This window comes from Pistacia vera, unplaced genomic scaffold (genome assembly GCF_008641045.1).
Source record: "Pistacia vera cultivar Batoury unplaced genomic scaffold, PisVer_v2 Contig196, whole genome shotgun sequence".
NCBI lineage: Eukaryota > Viridiplantae > Streptophyta > Magnoliopsida > Sapindales > Anacardiaceae > Pistacia > Pistacia vera.
The window spans coordinates 594,959-608,537 of NW_022195997.1; the positions used below are offsets into that span (position 1 = coordinate 594,959).

The 13,579-nt window shown below is 34.5% G+C and overlaps 2 protein-coding genes and 1 non-coding gene across 3 annotated transcripts; all 3 read right to left on the reverse strand.

Annotated features, from left to right (window-relative positions):
* Positions 1-537: 537 nt before the first annotated feature.
* Positions 538-3,072, reverse strand: LOC116127842 (heparanase-like protein 2). Its single transcript, XM_031413497.1, has 9 exons — positions 2,869-3,072; positions 2,738-2,774; positions 2,455-2,638; positions 2,217-2,371; positions 1,914-2,147; positions 1,640-1,829; positions 1,432-1,557; positions 934-1,033; positions 538-861 (listed from the first exon to the last, which is right to left on the reverse strand). The coding sequence occupies exons 1-9, from the start codon at positions 3,070-3,072 to the stop codon at positions 538-540; spliced, it is 1,554 nt and encodes a 517-aa protein (XP_031269357.1).
* A 573-nt stretch (positions 3,073-3,645) lies between these two features.
* Positions 3,646-3,719, reverse strand: TRNAT-AGU. Its single transcript has one exon. It is a non-coding gene; the product is annotated as a tRNA-Thr (tRNA).
* A 256-nt stretch (positions 3,720-3,975) lies between these two features.
* On the reverse strand, positions 3,976-7,580 carry LOC116127948 (probable leucine-rich repeat receptor-like protein kinase At1g35710). The gene is made up of 11 exons (XM_031413606.1): positions 7,408-7,580; positions 7,165-7,312; positions 7,015-7,086; positions 6,835-6,906; positions 6,512-6,583; positions 6,251-6,394; positions 6,077-6,157; positions 5,906-5,977; positions 5,724-5,795; positions 4,325-4,396; positions 3,976-4,231 (listed from the first exon to the last, which is right to left on the reverse strand). The coding sequence occupies exons 1-11, from the start codon at positions 7,493-7,495 to the stop codon at positions 4,141-4,143; spliced, it is 984 nt and encodes a 327-aa protein (XP_031269466.1). The 5' UTR covers positions 7,496-7,580; the 3' UTR covers positions 3,976-4,140.
* Positions 7,581-13,579: the final 5,999 nt, after the last annotated feature.

Genomic DNA, 13,579 nt, shown 5'->3' on the forward strand with positions numbered 1-13,579 from the left:
GTGGTATTTTGAAATATTTTGGGTGGAAAAATGTTATTAAGGCAAATTTTGGGTGGAAAAAAGTCATTTACTCTTATAATCAACCCAATTTTCTTTGAGCAATGCTAGTTTTACAAAGATACATACAAATGGGGCATACAAAGACAATATCCACCCTTGATTTTTATGATTTCTCTTTTTTTATTTTCTCTTTTTCCGTTTTTTCTTTATTTTTTTCTTCTGGATGATGTCACTTTATAACCCTCTTTGCATGGGTCTTTGTAAGGATAACATTTTTCTAAAATAAATTCGTATAGATTACAATGAGTTTGTACATGATTACCGGTGATCAAATTTCAATTATTATCATAAAAACACTATATTGTACTAAACAATAAGGGAAAGAAATTGCATAATCAACCAAAATATGGTAACATTATATTTTCTAATAACAAAAACCTAAGAAGTTGAAACTACACTCAACTCTTCTCTATTCTTAGAAGAAAAAGGAATTTTAAACCATATAATAAACAGAAAATGAGAAATGAAATGGTGTTTCTAAGCACAGGCAGGTGCGTCGAAGTCTCTGAGAGTTACAAAAACAATTGAATCAGCGGCAACAGATATCGGAGAAGAAGGATTGAAAAGCTTTGGATTCATTGGAGGGATATCTGAAGAGTTAGTGAGCTTCAGTGGAGTACCATTTAACAGTATCTCATCACTCTGAATATTTCCATCTTTCGGTGTCAAATGGTACTCTTCTCTCATTTTTCCACCATCTTCCTTTGCAACAAACTCACCATATAAATTTTCATCATTTATAACCGACACATCAAACGATGTTTTATTTGACATGTTGATCAACAGCATTGAAATGCCCGGCTGCAAAATCCAATTACCACAGTAAGATAACATGATTTACCTTAATGAGAAACATTATTTTAATTTAATTACCTTGTCCCTTGCACAATGAGAATACACACGCAGATAAGGGGAGCCACTGTGTTTAACTGAGAGTACATTTTTTCCCATCAGCCGATGCCACAGAAGTGCCCTGGTAGAATTGCCACAAACACCAATAAATAGAGTTAACTTTTTCCAACCCAAATAATGGTTTAATGTCATTTTCTTAAAATATCATTTTACTATCCAAATTTATATTCCGACGGCAAATAGTGAGCAAAGTTTAGATTGTTGGGGCTTTTGAAGAAGGAAGGCTGATTAGTCTTTTGGTAATGGAAGGTTAAATTTTGGAGGTTGAGATTTATTGAAATTTAACTTGGGAGGGGCGGCTGCGCAAATCATAGTCACTTGATTGTTGGCGGTTGACGAGAATAGGATTTGATGGTGGTGTAGGGTCACAACGATACCGAAATCAAAAACAGAATATAAATTTTGGTAATAATTTTTGTTTTTTATATTAAACTTAATGTTTAGTTAATTAAAACTTACCCATAATAATCTGGATTAGGGATGAACGTTGTAGTGTTGAGGAGAGCATAGTTTCCACCAATCAAAGCTTGTCTACAGAAAACCTTATGATTGAAGGTTGACGTCATGCCAAGTTGGTCCAGATACCTATAATTTAATTCAGTAAGAAAAAATTTATAGATAAATTTTCTGGTTCTAGATATGCAGCAAAAGGGACTTTTACGGTTACCAGAATCCATTAACAAAGGTATGAGAAACAGTTTTGCCACCACTGTTGTAAGCTCCACCTGCTTCTCCAACCCAAGCTCCTGACCATGGTCCAAACTCTTTCACAGTCATTTCCATGTCTTTGTAAGTCTGAGCAATCTGGTTCAGGTAGAATGGATCCTGAATCCTCGTAATTAGGGCCGGATCGTTTCCTGCATTTGCATCAACGTCCATACATATAACATCTTACCTTAAGCCAAAACAAGCATTTCCATGAACATTGATGGATTAATCACCTGCTCCAAGATTGTAGATATGGTGGGTTAGTCCATCGACAACGTCTTGTCCTGATTGCTCAAGGAAGATTTGAAACCATTTCTTGTCATAGAAACCAGCTGGCCCCAATACTTTGGGCTGAGTTGTGGCATTTGGGTACAATTCTTTCACTAGATTTTTCAATACCACTATGTCTTTAGCATACTGCTCAGCTGCTACCCTTGCACTCACCCCGGATCCGCATAGCTCGTTTCCTGATAATCCCACGTTCATATAAGTTCATATTTTCATGAATAAATTAATAATTTCGTATTATGATTTACCGAGTTCATAAGACTCAATATTATATCCTTTTGTGATGGTATACTTCATGAGATCGCGAGCATTTTCTGAGTGCCAATCACCCTCCCAAAGAACTTTGTCAGTTTTAGATTTGTGCCTTCCAATGAGAGCATTCAGTGCAAATGTCACTACAGCTCTGCAAAAGAAACAAATTTATTAAAATTATGTATATATCCTCTTTTTATTTACGTGTTGATGAAATGTATATATGTAAAATACCCTGTTTGTTTAAATAATTGATTGAGCTCATTCCATCTATCCATAAAGAGGCAGCCATGGCTGAACCCAAATAAACCATCTTTTCGTAGCTTGAAATGAGGACACTTTTTAATGGAGTTCCCAACTTTGTACAAAACCTGGTCTTGTAATGAACCTCCAACTCTGATTCTCAGAGAATTAAATGCTGATCATGAGAATTCACCAAACTTATCATTAACCAAAAATAAATAAAAAAAGATTCAAACCAATTATTTGCATAAACGTGATATGGTGTAAAACTTACCCTTTATAGCGTTTGAAAGGATTTTGTTTTTCAAATCCTGCAAATCCCAGAAAAGTTAAGTTGAAGTTTCCAATATAGAAATCAAGAAGATAAGATAAAAAAAACAAAGAAAAGATGAAGAAAAGAAATACCAGATTGAGAATGCCAGCCTTTCCCCATGGGCACTGATCATAATCGCACTTGTTGACAGGCCACCAGTCTAGAGTTGCACACACAAAATTATCATCGGTTGTGCCTATGGACGTCACTCCTTGGACTGCAACTTTCAAATCTTCTGCTAAACACAGTGAGAACAACGTTAAAAGAAGAAGAAACGAAACTGCTTTGATCTTCATTGTCACCAACACCAAACTATGAAAGAGAATCTAAAGTGGATGTAAAATATATTTACTGTTAGTATCGTTAATTAATATATATATATATTGATAGAAGAAGAATTCTGTTATGAGTGGATAACAACAATCTTTATTCGGTATTATCTCTTCTACAGATGTAATCAACAAAGTTATCTTCAATTTTTGATAATTTAACATCATTTTGTGGGTTCAAATTTTGAAAAAAAAAAAAAAAATCCCCACAAATTCACCTGGGTGACAATGAACGAGTTAATATTGTAAATGGATGTAAATTCTTAGTATGTCTTATATTGATTATAGAATTTGAGGACATATTCGATTGAACTTAAATTCGTCTTAAAAAAATTTGAGTAAATTGTCAATGTTTTTATTTCAATCAGAATTACTGCATCCGATTTTAATTGCTGGGAACTCCTTCTGCGTAAGAAGTTCTTGGCTTTACTAACGTGTTCCAATACTTCTGAGTACGAGGTTTATTCTGGAAAAAGAGAATTTCCGCTGCCTTCGCTTTGACTTCAAGTCAAAATGTAAAAAAAAAAAAAATTCTAATTTTGCTTTCGTTGAGAGTCGAACTCAAGACCTCCCGCTTACTAAACGGGTGCTCTAACCAACTGAGCTACGAAAGCAACTTGTTGTATTGGACTATCTTAAATTATTTTTCCAAGTATTTCATATATAAAAAGTATTGAGTGGCTCCGGATACATTGAAACCATGTTGCAAAAAATATTTGATGCATTGAAATCTTAAGTGTGTAACCAAATGAGTTGAGTGGATTTTTTGTCAACCAAATAACATTGCATAAGCATGTCATTTTTTGTTAACTAGGCAACAAGAAAAGCTTGAAATGGACAAATTTCTATTTTCTCTTGGCTATGTCTTGTGTTGGTTTACAGAGTACTAATCTTCAATTTCTAGAAATATTACAGTAAAGCTATTTACAAGTTGATCGAAGATGGACAAACATCAAAATGTTCTAGTTCAAATAACCAAATGTATCATCTTATGGGATTTCACAATAAATAATGAAATATAGAGTGATGTCTTGACTAAACTAGAAAGTCCGAGTCAGAAACCTCGAGGACTTTATGGAAACCTATCGGGTTTACCCCAGGCCTGAATGAGTTCCGTTCAATATACCTGCAAAATTCATCTCGTAAATATTAACATACAAAATTAAGACATAGGTATCGAAGCGGTAAATTTTCAAGTTTGATGGTAAAGAAAACTCACATTTCTTTTAAAAACCGGTGTTTATAGAAGGCAATGGGGATTCTCCCTGAAAACTGGTTGTGATCTAAGTACCTGAAATCGTTAAATAAACAATTGGTTATGAATTAAAAAGCCTTATATGCCAGCATAAGCAACTACATTGTCCAATGAGGGTATTGATTCAAATCCCAAAAACACTATGCAAGTTATAATCGTGAGTGCACTATGGGTTATACATAGGGGGCAGTGATCCACTCTAAAATTGCAATTTTCTTCTTGTGTTCTGCTCTATTCTTTGAATGATGTCTGATTTATGTACACTTTGCATTAGTTCACATTACAGTATATATATTGCAACGTGCTCGTAACCGTAGAAACAAATGTCACGAGCTTAATTTGTTTATTCCATTAAAGTTCTTAATTGCAATCGGAGTTCTCTGTCAGTTGACTCAATTTAATCAGAATTTCAATGATGCGAGACTTCTTGTAAGTTGCATCTACATACTATTCCTAATTTAAACTTCAGGTTGGCTTCAATGGAGTTCTATACGCAGTTTTTGAATTATTAGCACATCTTGAAGCAAAGTAACATGTTCTTAAGATACTATATTTTAAATGAAAATAACAAATATAAATCAGTCAGTTAGAAAATGAATTAATTTGGTAACTTTTTTCTAGTTTAATAGAAAATAATAATGTTACACATCCTAAGTAATATCCCAAATTTCTCGTTACAAATTATGTGTTATTATATAAGGTGTTAATATATCATTTATCACATCATTTCATTATTAACACATCAGGGTCATAGTGGACAACTCATTATTTAGAATAAGAATTTTGAGATATTACTAGAGAATTTGAACAGGTCCACATCATTTGCCAATATCTGCAGGATGAAAAAACTTAAAAGAGGCAGGTAGAAACCAAACTCCTTATCACCTGGGTCCTCATGTCAACCTTTTATCTTTCAGTGTCAAAGTCCTATTCCTTCTTATTCTCTTTATTCATCTGTTCTTGTTCACTTGCTCATTTTAATTCCATCACACTCATAATATATCTTCTCATTTTACAGACTCGGTTCAACAAATTATCACTATTATTCAAAAAATCCAAAATGGCTTTTGTTCGTTGCTGCGTAAGGTACTTTCCTTAATTCATCTACTTTACTTTAGTCCACCAAAGAGCACAAACCAGTGAATGAACCTAACTAGCTTATAGCTCAATCCATCTCATAAGTTAATGAGATTTAATCCATTAAATGAAGAAACGGAATCCCAACCATCTTTTACGTGTCTAGTGCTAATAAAAAAGGGAAGGTAACCCTTACTAAACTACCATTCAGTAAAAGTAATCCTTAATTAATAATCAGTCCTCAAACAATTGTAAAATCAGCAGAGGTGTAGAACAAGGAACTTACAAGTAAGTCAATCTAGGGATATGAGCAAGTTCAGATGGTATAGTTCCAGACATTTTGTTGTATGACAGGTACCTGCAAACAACAGAGCAATTGATTTCACGATAGATATAGGAAAAATAATAAAGAAAATACATGAATTAGCAACACTCCTCATTGGGAAGGACAAAAGACACAATACTCACAAGATTTCCAATTTGGTCAAGTTAGCAAGTTGTGCTGGAATTCCTCCAGTGAGATAATTATTATTTAAATAACTGCATTTTGTATCACAGAAGTTAGCATATAGTTTATAAGCAGAGTAGCACAATGCCACATTAAAGTAATTGTATATTTGTCAACTGGCGGAAACTTACAGGTTGCGAAGAGCTGGAAAGCTGCCCTCAATGCGAATTAGTTCCCTAATAGTACCCACCAAATGATTGTTACCAACATCCCTATGAAAATTCAGTACTCTTGTGAGACACCTCACAAAAGCAAATGCGCCAGTTACCTTGCAACATGTATGCTGAAATGACAATAAAACTTACAAGTGTCGAAGATTCTGTAAAGTGCCCAATTCTGGTGGAATTCGCCCGCTAAGACGATTTTCGTGTAAATATAGATAGCGAAGCTCTGGAAGATTAGCAAGCTCCTTGGGAATTTCCCCCTTGAAATTATTGAAACTCAAGTATCTGCACAAGTTTAAGTTAATAACTTGTCAGTTATTAATAGAGTAAATAATTTGAAAGGCTTCCCCAACAAAATGTATGATTATTAAAGTGAGTTGAAAAGACATAAATAGTACTCACAGATGAGTTAAACCCTTCAATTCACCGATTTCAGAAGGAATGACATCTTGAAACTTATTCCATCTCAAATTACTACATGAACAACAAAAACATATCTATTACAAAAATAACCAGGACAAGAACCAAAATGCTTCGAAATTCAAGGTGCGTTTAGTATATTTAATAGTGCATTTGTGTCATTGCATTTAGTCACAAAATGAATTTTTTCCATTAAAACAACCCAAAACAACCTGTAATAAACTTAAAACTTGTAAAACTTCTAAATTGAAGATGTATGGATATAATCTTTATTCAAAATGGACAAAGGCAGTAAGGTACTGTACAGTATTTTAAGACGTTTAAGCCGTCCGATTTGTGGAGGAATTGGCCCAGTCAACTTGTTATTATGAAGATCCCTATCATGTAAACACATAAAATTCATCACTTGATATCAAATTCTCGCAATACAATAACAATAAAGTGATAAAACGCATCCAGCAATGATATTGATCAGAGAAACTTACAGTCTAGTAAGATCCAGTAGATTAGTGACAGCTGTAGGGAACAGTCCTACGATGGACACAGCATATACTTGCCTACAAAAATTTAATAAAAAAATAAAAAAATGTGTATAAAAACTTCCCTAAGCTGAAAGGAGAAAAGATTAAGCTTACAGTTCGGTGACGACTCTGTAGTCACCCTGAGTGGAGCACGTGACACCAGACCAAGGCGGAAGGTCACCGTCACCGCAAGGATCATCGCCGACCCAAGAGTAAACCACTCGCCAACCGAGAGAAGCCTTGATTTCATTTAAAGCTTTCACTGAAACAAAACTACAACTGTAAATGAAAGAAAAGCAACTTCCAAATTAAACTTCACAATAATGAATCACGAGACATGTATGACAGAAACAGTACCGTCACGCTTGAGAGTTTTGGAGTGAGCGAGGTTAAGAAGAAGAGCTAGAGTGAAGATCAGATAAAGGGAAAACGCTAAACGCAGCATTTTAGGATGTCGTTTCAATTTGGTTGAAGTGTGAAATTTCTTTTTATTGTTTTATTTGTAGATTTGGATCTGAATTATAAATGTGAAAGGAAGATCTCCATTATTTTAATTCATTCCCGCGTAGTGTCGGTAGTTAATTTAATTACCTACAATTGGAGCTATGCAGTTGTTACGGTTAGGCCTCAATTATTGGACGCTAGGTAAAAAAACAACAAAAAAAAACGATATTCATCCAACAGAACGATGATACTTTAATTTGTAAAAATCTTAAGTGTCATTATTGCTCCTACTGGACTGATTCTGAAAGATGATCCCTAACAAAAATGTGACAGATATGTATATTTGAATATGATCGTCCTAATAATTGTCAATTGGTTCGCTGTCACCTTTCCTTCGTTGATTGTGCCAAAGTAATAAGTATTCAAATTTCTTAGAAATTATTTTCCAAATTAAAATTAAAATGAAATTAGATACTATATAGACTCTTATAAAAATAATATTACATTTATATCATTCATTACATTATTTTCATTACATCATCATTATTTTATTAATAATTATTTTATTATAATATTAAAAATTTAAAATAATTAAAAATTTATATAGATATAAGATATACGATATCATAATATAATAAAAATAGTATAATAGATGATATAAATGTATCATTATTCATAATTTAATCCAATTTTTAGTTTTTTGAAACTGGAATCCAGGTCACCACTCAGAAGTCAAACAAATTCTAATAGCAGAGTTTGAAAAAGAAATGTTTGAAAATATTTATTATGTGACCCCAACAACACCGATATTTTTTCATGATATTAATAATTTAAAGGCCGAACAACCCATGGTTTGTTATAAAGATAAATGGGTACCTAAAAAGTTAAAAAATGACAATTATCCACTGTCTGCCTAAATTTATTAGTAAAATCCATTTAACTAAAGATAATTTTAAATCTATTAATTTTAAATTAATCCATAAATCCCTATTTTTTTTATTTCATTTTTCTCTTCTCTCTCTTATCTTCTTCTTCATCTCTCCCTTCTCTTTCTTTCTTTTTCTCCGTCTTTTCCCTTCTCCCCTTCTCTTTTTTTACTTTTCTTCTCCCTCTTTTCCCTTCTCTTTGTTTCCTTTCTTCTCCATCTTTTCCCTTCTCCCCTTCTCTTTTCCCCTTTTCTTCTCCCTCTTTTCCCTTCTTTTTCTTTCCTTTCTTTTCCGTCTTTTCCCTCCTCCCCTTCTCTTTTCTGAGTTTGTAATTTTATCTTCTGTGTTTTTTTGTGTTTTTCTTTTCTGGGTTTGTAATTTTATCTTCTGTGTTTTTTTTTCCTTGATTATTATAATGTTCTGTGAATTATTATTGTCCCAATAGCTACAATGTTTAATACGTTATATCATATTGAATTTCCTCTTTTCTTAAAGAAAAATGATATGAAGAATTTAAGTACTTAATTGGTGGGCTAGGCATAGGCTACAGCATTTGAATTATTAGACATTTTGAAATTGATGTTCAATGGGTATATTTGGTTCAATGGAAGGGGATTTGAAAAGGGTTCTTGCCCAAGAGACTGGTCTGGAGCCGAAGGGGCAGAGATTGTTGTTTAAAGGTAAAGAAAAAGACGATGAAGAAAGGAAAGGAAGAGAAGGGAAAAGAGGGAGAAGAAAAGTAAAAAACAAAAAGGGCAGGAGGGAAAGGACGGAGAAAAAGAAAGAAAGAGAAGGGAGAGATGAAGAAGAAGATAAGAGAGAGGAGAAAAATGAAATTAAAAAATTAGGGATTTATAGATTAATTTAAAATTAATAGATATGAAATTATTATATTATCCTTAATTAAACCGATTTTGTTAACAGATTTTGATAGAAGGTGGGTAATTGTCATTTTTAAACCTTTTGGGTACCCAATTTATATATCGCAAACTATGGGTGGGTGCAGCGTTGGGCCTAATTAAAAGCCTTGAATTCAGGGTCCCCATGCATTTACGTGGCAGCTTTTAGCTTCAGAATTCCACATTTACTGTGTGCGGTGAACCAATTCAAAATTGCCATAAATCATTTTAATTTTACATCAATTTACATAATATGTGTTATTCAAGGATTTAAAACTCGGCCAGGGTGAAACCGGCAAAGTGGACAGGTCCGGGTTAATTGGCAGGTCAAACCCAGTGATTTTATCATGCAAAAAATTTAAAATCCAAGAAAAACACTCTTAAAATTACACATAAGTTCTTATAAGTTTAAAATCTTATAAAAACACCTTAAATTACACCATCGACGTTAACAACCTATGCCAAAAAGGGCCTATTTCTGACGTTGACAACACACCTTATCAACACGAAAACTCTCCCCTCAGCCTCCTAAACAAAACCCATCTCACCCCACCCTTCTTTACCTCGCCAATCACTAGTAACAGCCCTTTGTTGCCGCTAATTTAGTTTTGTGATTTTCGGTCGTTTTACTCACTGGAAATCACCTCCGTCGCCACATTTCCACTCACCACTCCTTCCTCTTCAAAACCCGCAACATCTCAGCCACCAATTATTCGTTAATCATCGTCCTAATTTTTAGGGTTTGCCATGAATAATAAAATTGGTAACCCATCATCGTAAAGACCCTGGGTCTCGGCTCAATTGGCCGGGCCGGGTTGGGTTTTAAAAGACAGGTGTTATTGTTGTTGATAACCAATAAAATACTTCGAAATATCCCAAAAAAAAAAAAAAAAAAAATCTGTCTATTTTGTTGAAAAAAATATTTTAATTAAAGAAATCAAGTGATATAATAAGTGGTACTTTACAAAAAGCAGTTGTAAGTGTTGTTGAAATTAACTTCCGTTCAACAGCACGTTGCTTCTAAAAAACGTTTGAAACCCAGCTAAGCAAAAAAGTGGTTTCAAATAAATCTGAAAAACAAAGTCATGACACATTTCATACTATGAATAGGATTGTGTTGCTTTGGCCAGCAACACACAAATGAAAAGTCATAACACATTTTGCCCATGTACGTACTGGTTCTAGAACTAAAATCACAGCTCATTCATTCATTTACAAGATATCTACATATATAATAATAATAAATTAAGAAAAATAAATTAACCAAAAAAATATTAATTCATATTGATACCATTAATCAGCACTATACATGAAAAACATGAATATAGCAAAAACAGATTTCCAAAATGACAGTCTTGCCTTCAGAATTAATGAAACTCATTGGTTTCTATTGGACTTCATCTTCTCCAATGGCAAATGGTAGACTATTTCCATGATTGTTTTTGTTGCTTCCACCATTCGATTCCCACAAAATTTTCTACCCTAATTCTTGCTAAACAACGTCCATAAATCCAAAAACAAGCATGGAAATAACAACCTCATATACATATGATCACATGCCAATCAAATGAAACAGGAAAAGAAAAAGAAAATCCAATAATTAACAGTATTAACCAGGAATTAAACTGCTCTTAATTTCTTGACAATCTATGATTACCCACTGATGATGCCAAAGATTAATCCTCTCTTCAGTAGTAACTTTGGTCATCTCCAAGAAATGCTTCAAGAAAGTAGGGATAAAAAGTACTATAAGTTAAGAGAGAGTGGAAATTTCTCTCAATTGTGAAGAGGGTTTGGTCCGGAGGGGACGAGTCTCTTGTCTACACCGTATATCGGGTCAAGGTCATTAGGTGAGGAGGGCGGTGGCGGGGACGGAGGAGGCTGGGAGTGGTGAATTCTTTGAAGTTGAATGCACAACAAACGCGACTTCTTATTAGAGAAAGAATCACAAGAATAATGGTGGTGGTGCTGATGATGATGATCATCATGATCAGTAGTAGTACTGTAGTGGTAATTTCTTGGAGAAGAAGACGGTTTAGGAAGGCGAGTTGCAGAAGTGGAGAAGACGAGTAGAAGGAGAAGAAGCATTATCAAGATCAAGAAACGGTGACGATGCATGGCTGAAAGTGAAAGTGACGAAGGAAAAGAAGAGTATAGACTAAAGAGATAAAATTGAAAAGAGTAATGAGAGAAGGAAAAGAAATGGTGTTGAAAAGTAAGAAGAGTTAAATGCAAAGCGAGGGACACATGAAGAAGGAGGAGGAAGGGGCCACTGAAAAGGGGAAATTCAATGAGAAAATTGGAAAATTTTAATCTCATCATCAAATAAGTCACGTAGATTCGTAGGTGTAGCAGTTAGCGGCAATATATTGGATAGTTGCTAGTTAATTAGTTGCTAGCTAGTTAGGTTTTAATTTATTTGAGTTATTAATTTTACTCAACATATTTGGTTATTGCATGTAAATTATGGATTGTGAGATTCACACACTGAATGGGATAAGGAATATTGAAAACACTCAAAAGAGAAATTAAGACACCTATTATTCATGTAAAACATGAAGAGTTACATCCTAAAAATCATTCGTAAAGATATTCATCTAATGAATTACTTACAACCCGTGTGTGAGTATGATGTATTCATCATAACTTCCATCTAGAATATGGCTTCATCCCTTTCTAGCTAGCCCCCCCTCATCACCTCGTGAAAAAATCAAATTACATTAATGTCGATCAAAATCTTGTTAAAGGACTTTTTTTTTTCTTTTCTTTTATTAGAAAAAAAAAAAATTTCCTCGTTGAAAAAATAATTTTAGATAACGGAAGGTTAAGGTTAACCACCATTTGGTGACTTGATGATAAAATAGTAAATTAGGATCTAACATAGTCTCTTAAATTCGAGTCATCTCTATAGGAAAAGAGCAAAATGCGGATCTAACATGATCTTCCAAATTCGAGTCTCCACGACCCTTAATAGGTAGGGACAGACCTAGGACCTACCCTCAAATTATAAAAAGAGTAAATGACATTTCCCCACCCAAGGTTTGGTGAATTTGCAAGTTCCCACCATTGCTTTCATAAATTGCAGATTCTTACCCTTAAATTAATACCGTTACTTTTCTCTCAAAGTAACCCCTACATCTCAATTTTTTCTCCAATAACCCCTAGAGGATCCTGGCCAAGCCAGAAATCCGACCTGATTCTGGCACCATTGGACCTCGCCAACACCACCATCAGCATCCCTTTATCCTCCTCACCAAAACCCTTAACTTTTCCACCCGATTGCACCTTGGCGAGGTGTCAGAATTTGGCTGGAAAGGGGCAACAAAACGCAAAAACCTAAGGGAGAGGCGATGGCAATCAGCTGGCAATTGCAGTTGGCAATGTTGGGGGTTTTGATGGGGGGGAAGTAGGTGAAGAAATTGGTGGTGTTAGGGGTGGCAACTGCTTCTCTTGTGGCCAACTTGCTTGGAAATTGAGCACTTATTCATTTTCCGGGGAACCTTAGATGCTGATGGAATACGCTTAACTATTTTTCTTCCCTTTTCTATCTTCTTGAATGACAGATGGATGATAATGTGAACCAACTCTAGCGGCACCACCCACTGCTCTTCTAGAGGAACTGGATATATCGTTTCCGAATAAGCCAGCATGTAGTGACTTGCCATATAGAAAGGGAAGCAAAGTTTTATGTAAATTCTTGAACCAAAATCCAGCTTCCGTTGGTGTTTCAGTGCTGCTAGTGCATGAGGACAATGTAAACGTTAAATGTCAAACACTTTACAACTGCAAGTTTCACTAAGAAGGTTAACTAGGGCATCCGAACCATAGTCACGCACGGTGAGCTCTTAAGCACTAAGAGGATAGACAAACAGTGCATTTGACAGTTCCATACGTTCTCGCAATAATTTTTTAGTTGACGGAACAAGGGTTGTGGTAAAATTATCTGACTCCGTACGACGCTCATGGAACCACCGTGACAATATCCTCTGGATTGCATCAAAAAGGGCAACTATTGGAAACTCTCTTTCTATTAACAACTTCGAATTTATGGACTCGGTTATGTTCGTGGTCATGACATCAAACCTTCTTCCAGGAAAGTAAGCTTTACTTCATCGCTCGAAACCAAATTCAGGCTCAAGATACTTAGGGTGCGTTTGGTTTATTATTTTGGCTAGGATTTTGGGGATAGTATTGGATAGTTGGATAGGGTTATGATTACGAGAATATGATTTACAAAATATATGTTTGGTAGAGTATTTT

Bases quoted from the DNA above. Each gene is read 5' to 3' on its own strand.
- LOC116127842 (XM_031413497.1), bottom strand. From the start codon at position 3,072: ATGAAGATCAAAGCAGTTTCGTTTCTTCTTCTTTTAACGTTGTTCTCA. The intron at 2,372-2,454 runs GTATTTTACATA...TTTCTTTTGCAG, and splicing joins CAATTATTTAAACAAACAGG to AGCTGTAGTGACATTTGCAC. The intron at 1,830-1,913 runs GTGATTAATCCA...ATGCAAATGCAG, and splicing joins TATCTACAATCTTGGAGCAG to GAAACGATCCGGCCCTAATT.
- LOC116127948 (XM_031413606.1), bottom strand. From the start codon at position 7,495: ATGCTGCGTTTAGCGTTTTCCCTTTATCTGATCTTCACTCTAGCTCTT. The intron at 6,907-7,014 runs GTAAGTTTCTCT...TTTACATGATAG, and splicing joins CTACTGGATCTTACTAGACT to GGATCTTCATAATAACAAGT. The intron at 6,395-6,511 runs GTGAGTACTATT...AAACTTGTGCAG, and splicing joins TTGAAGGGTTTAACTCATCT to ATACTTGAGTTTCAATAATT.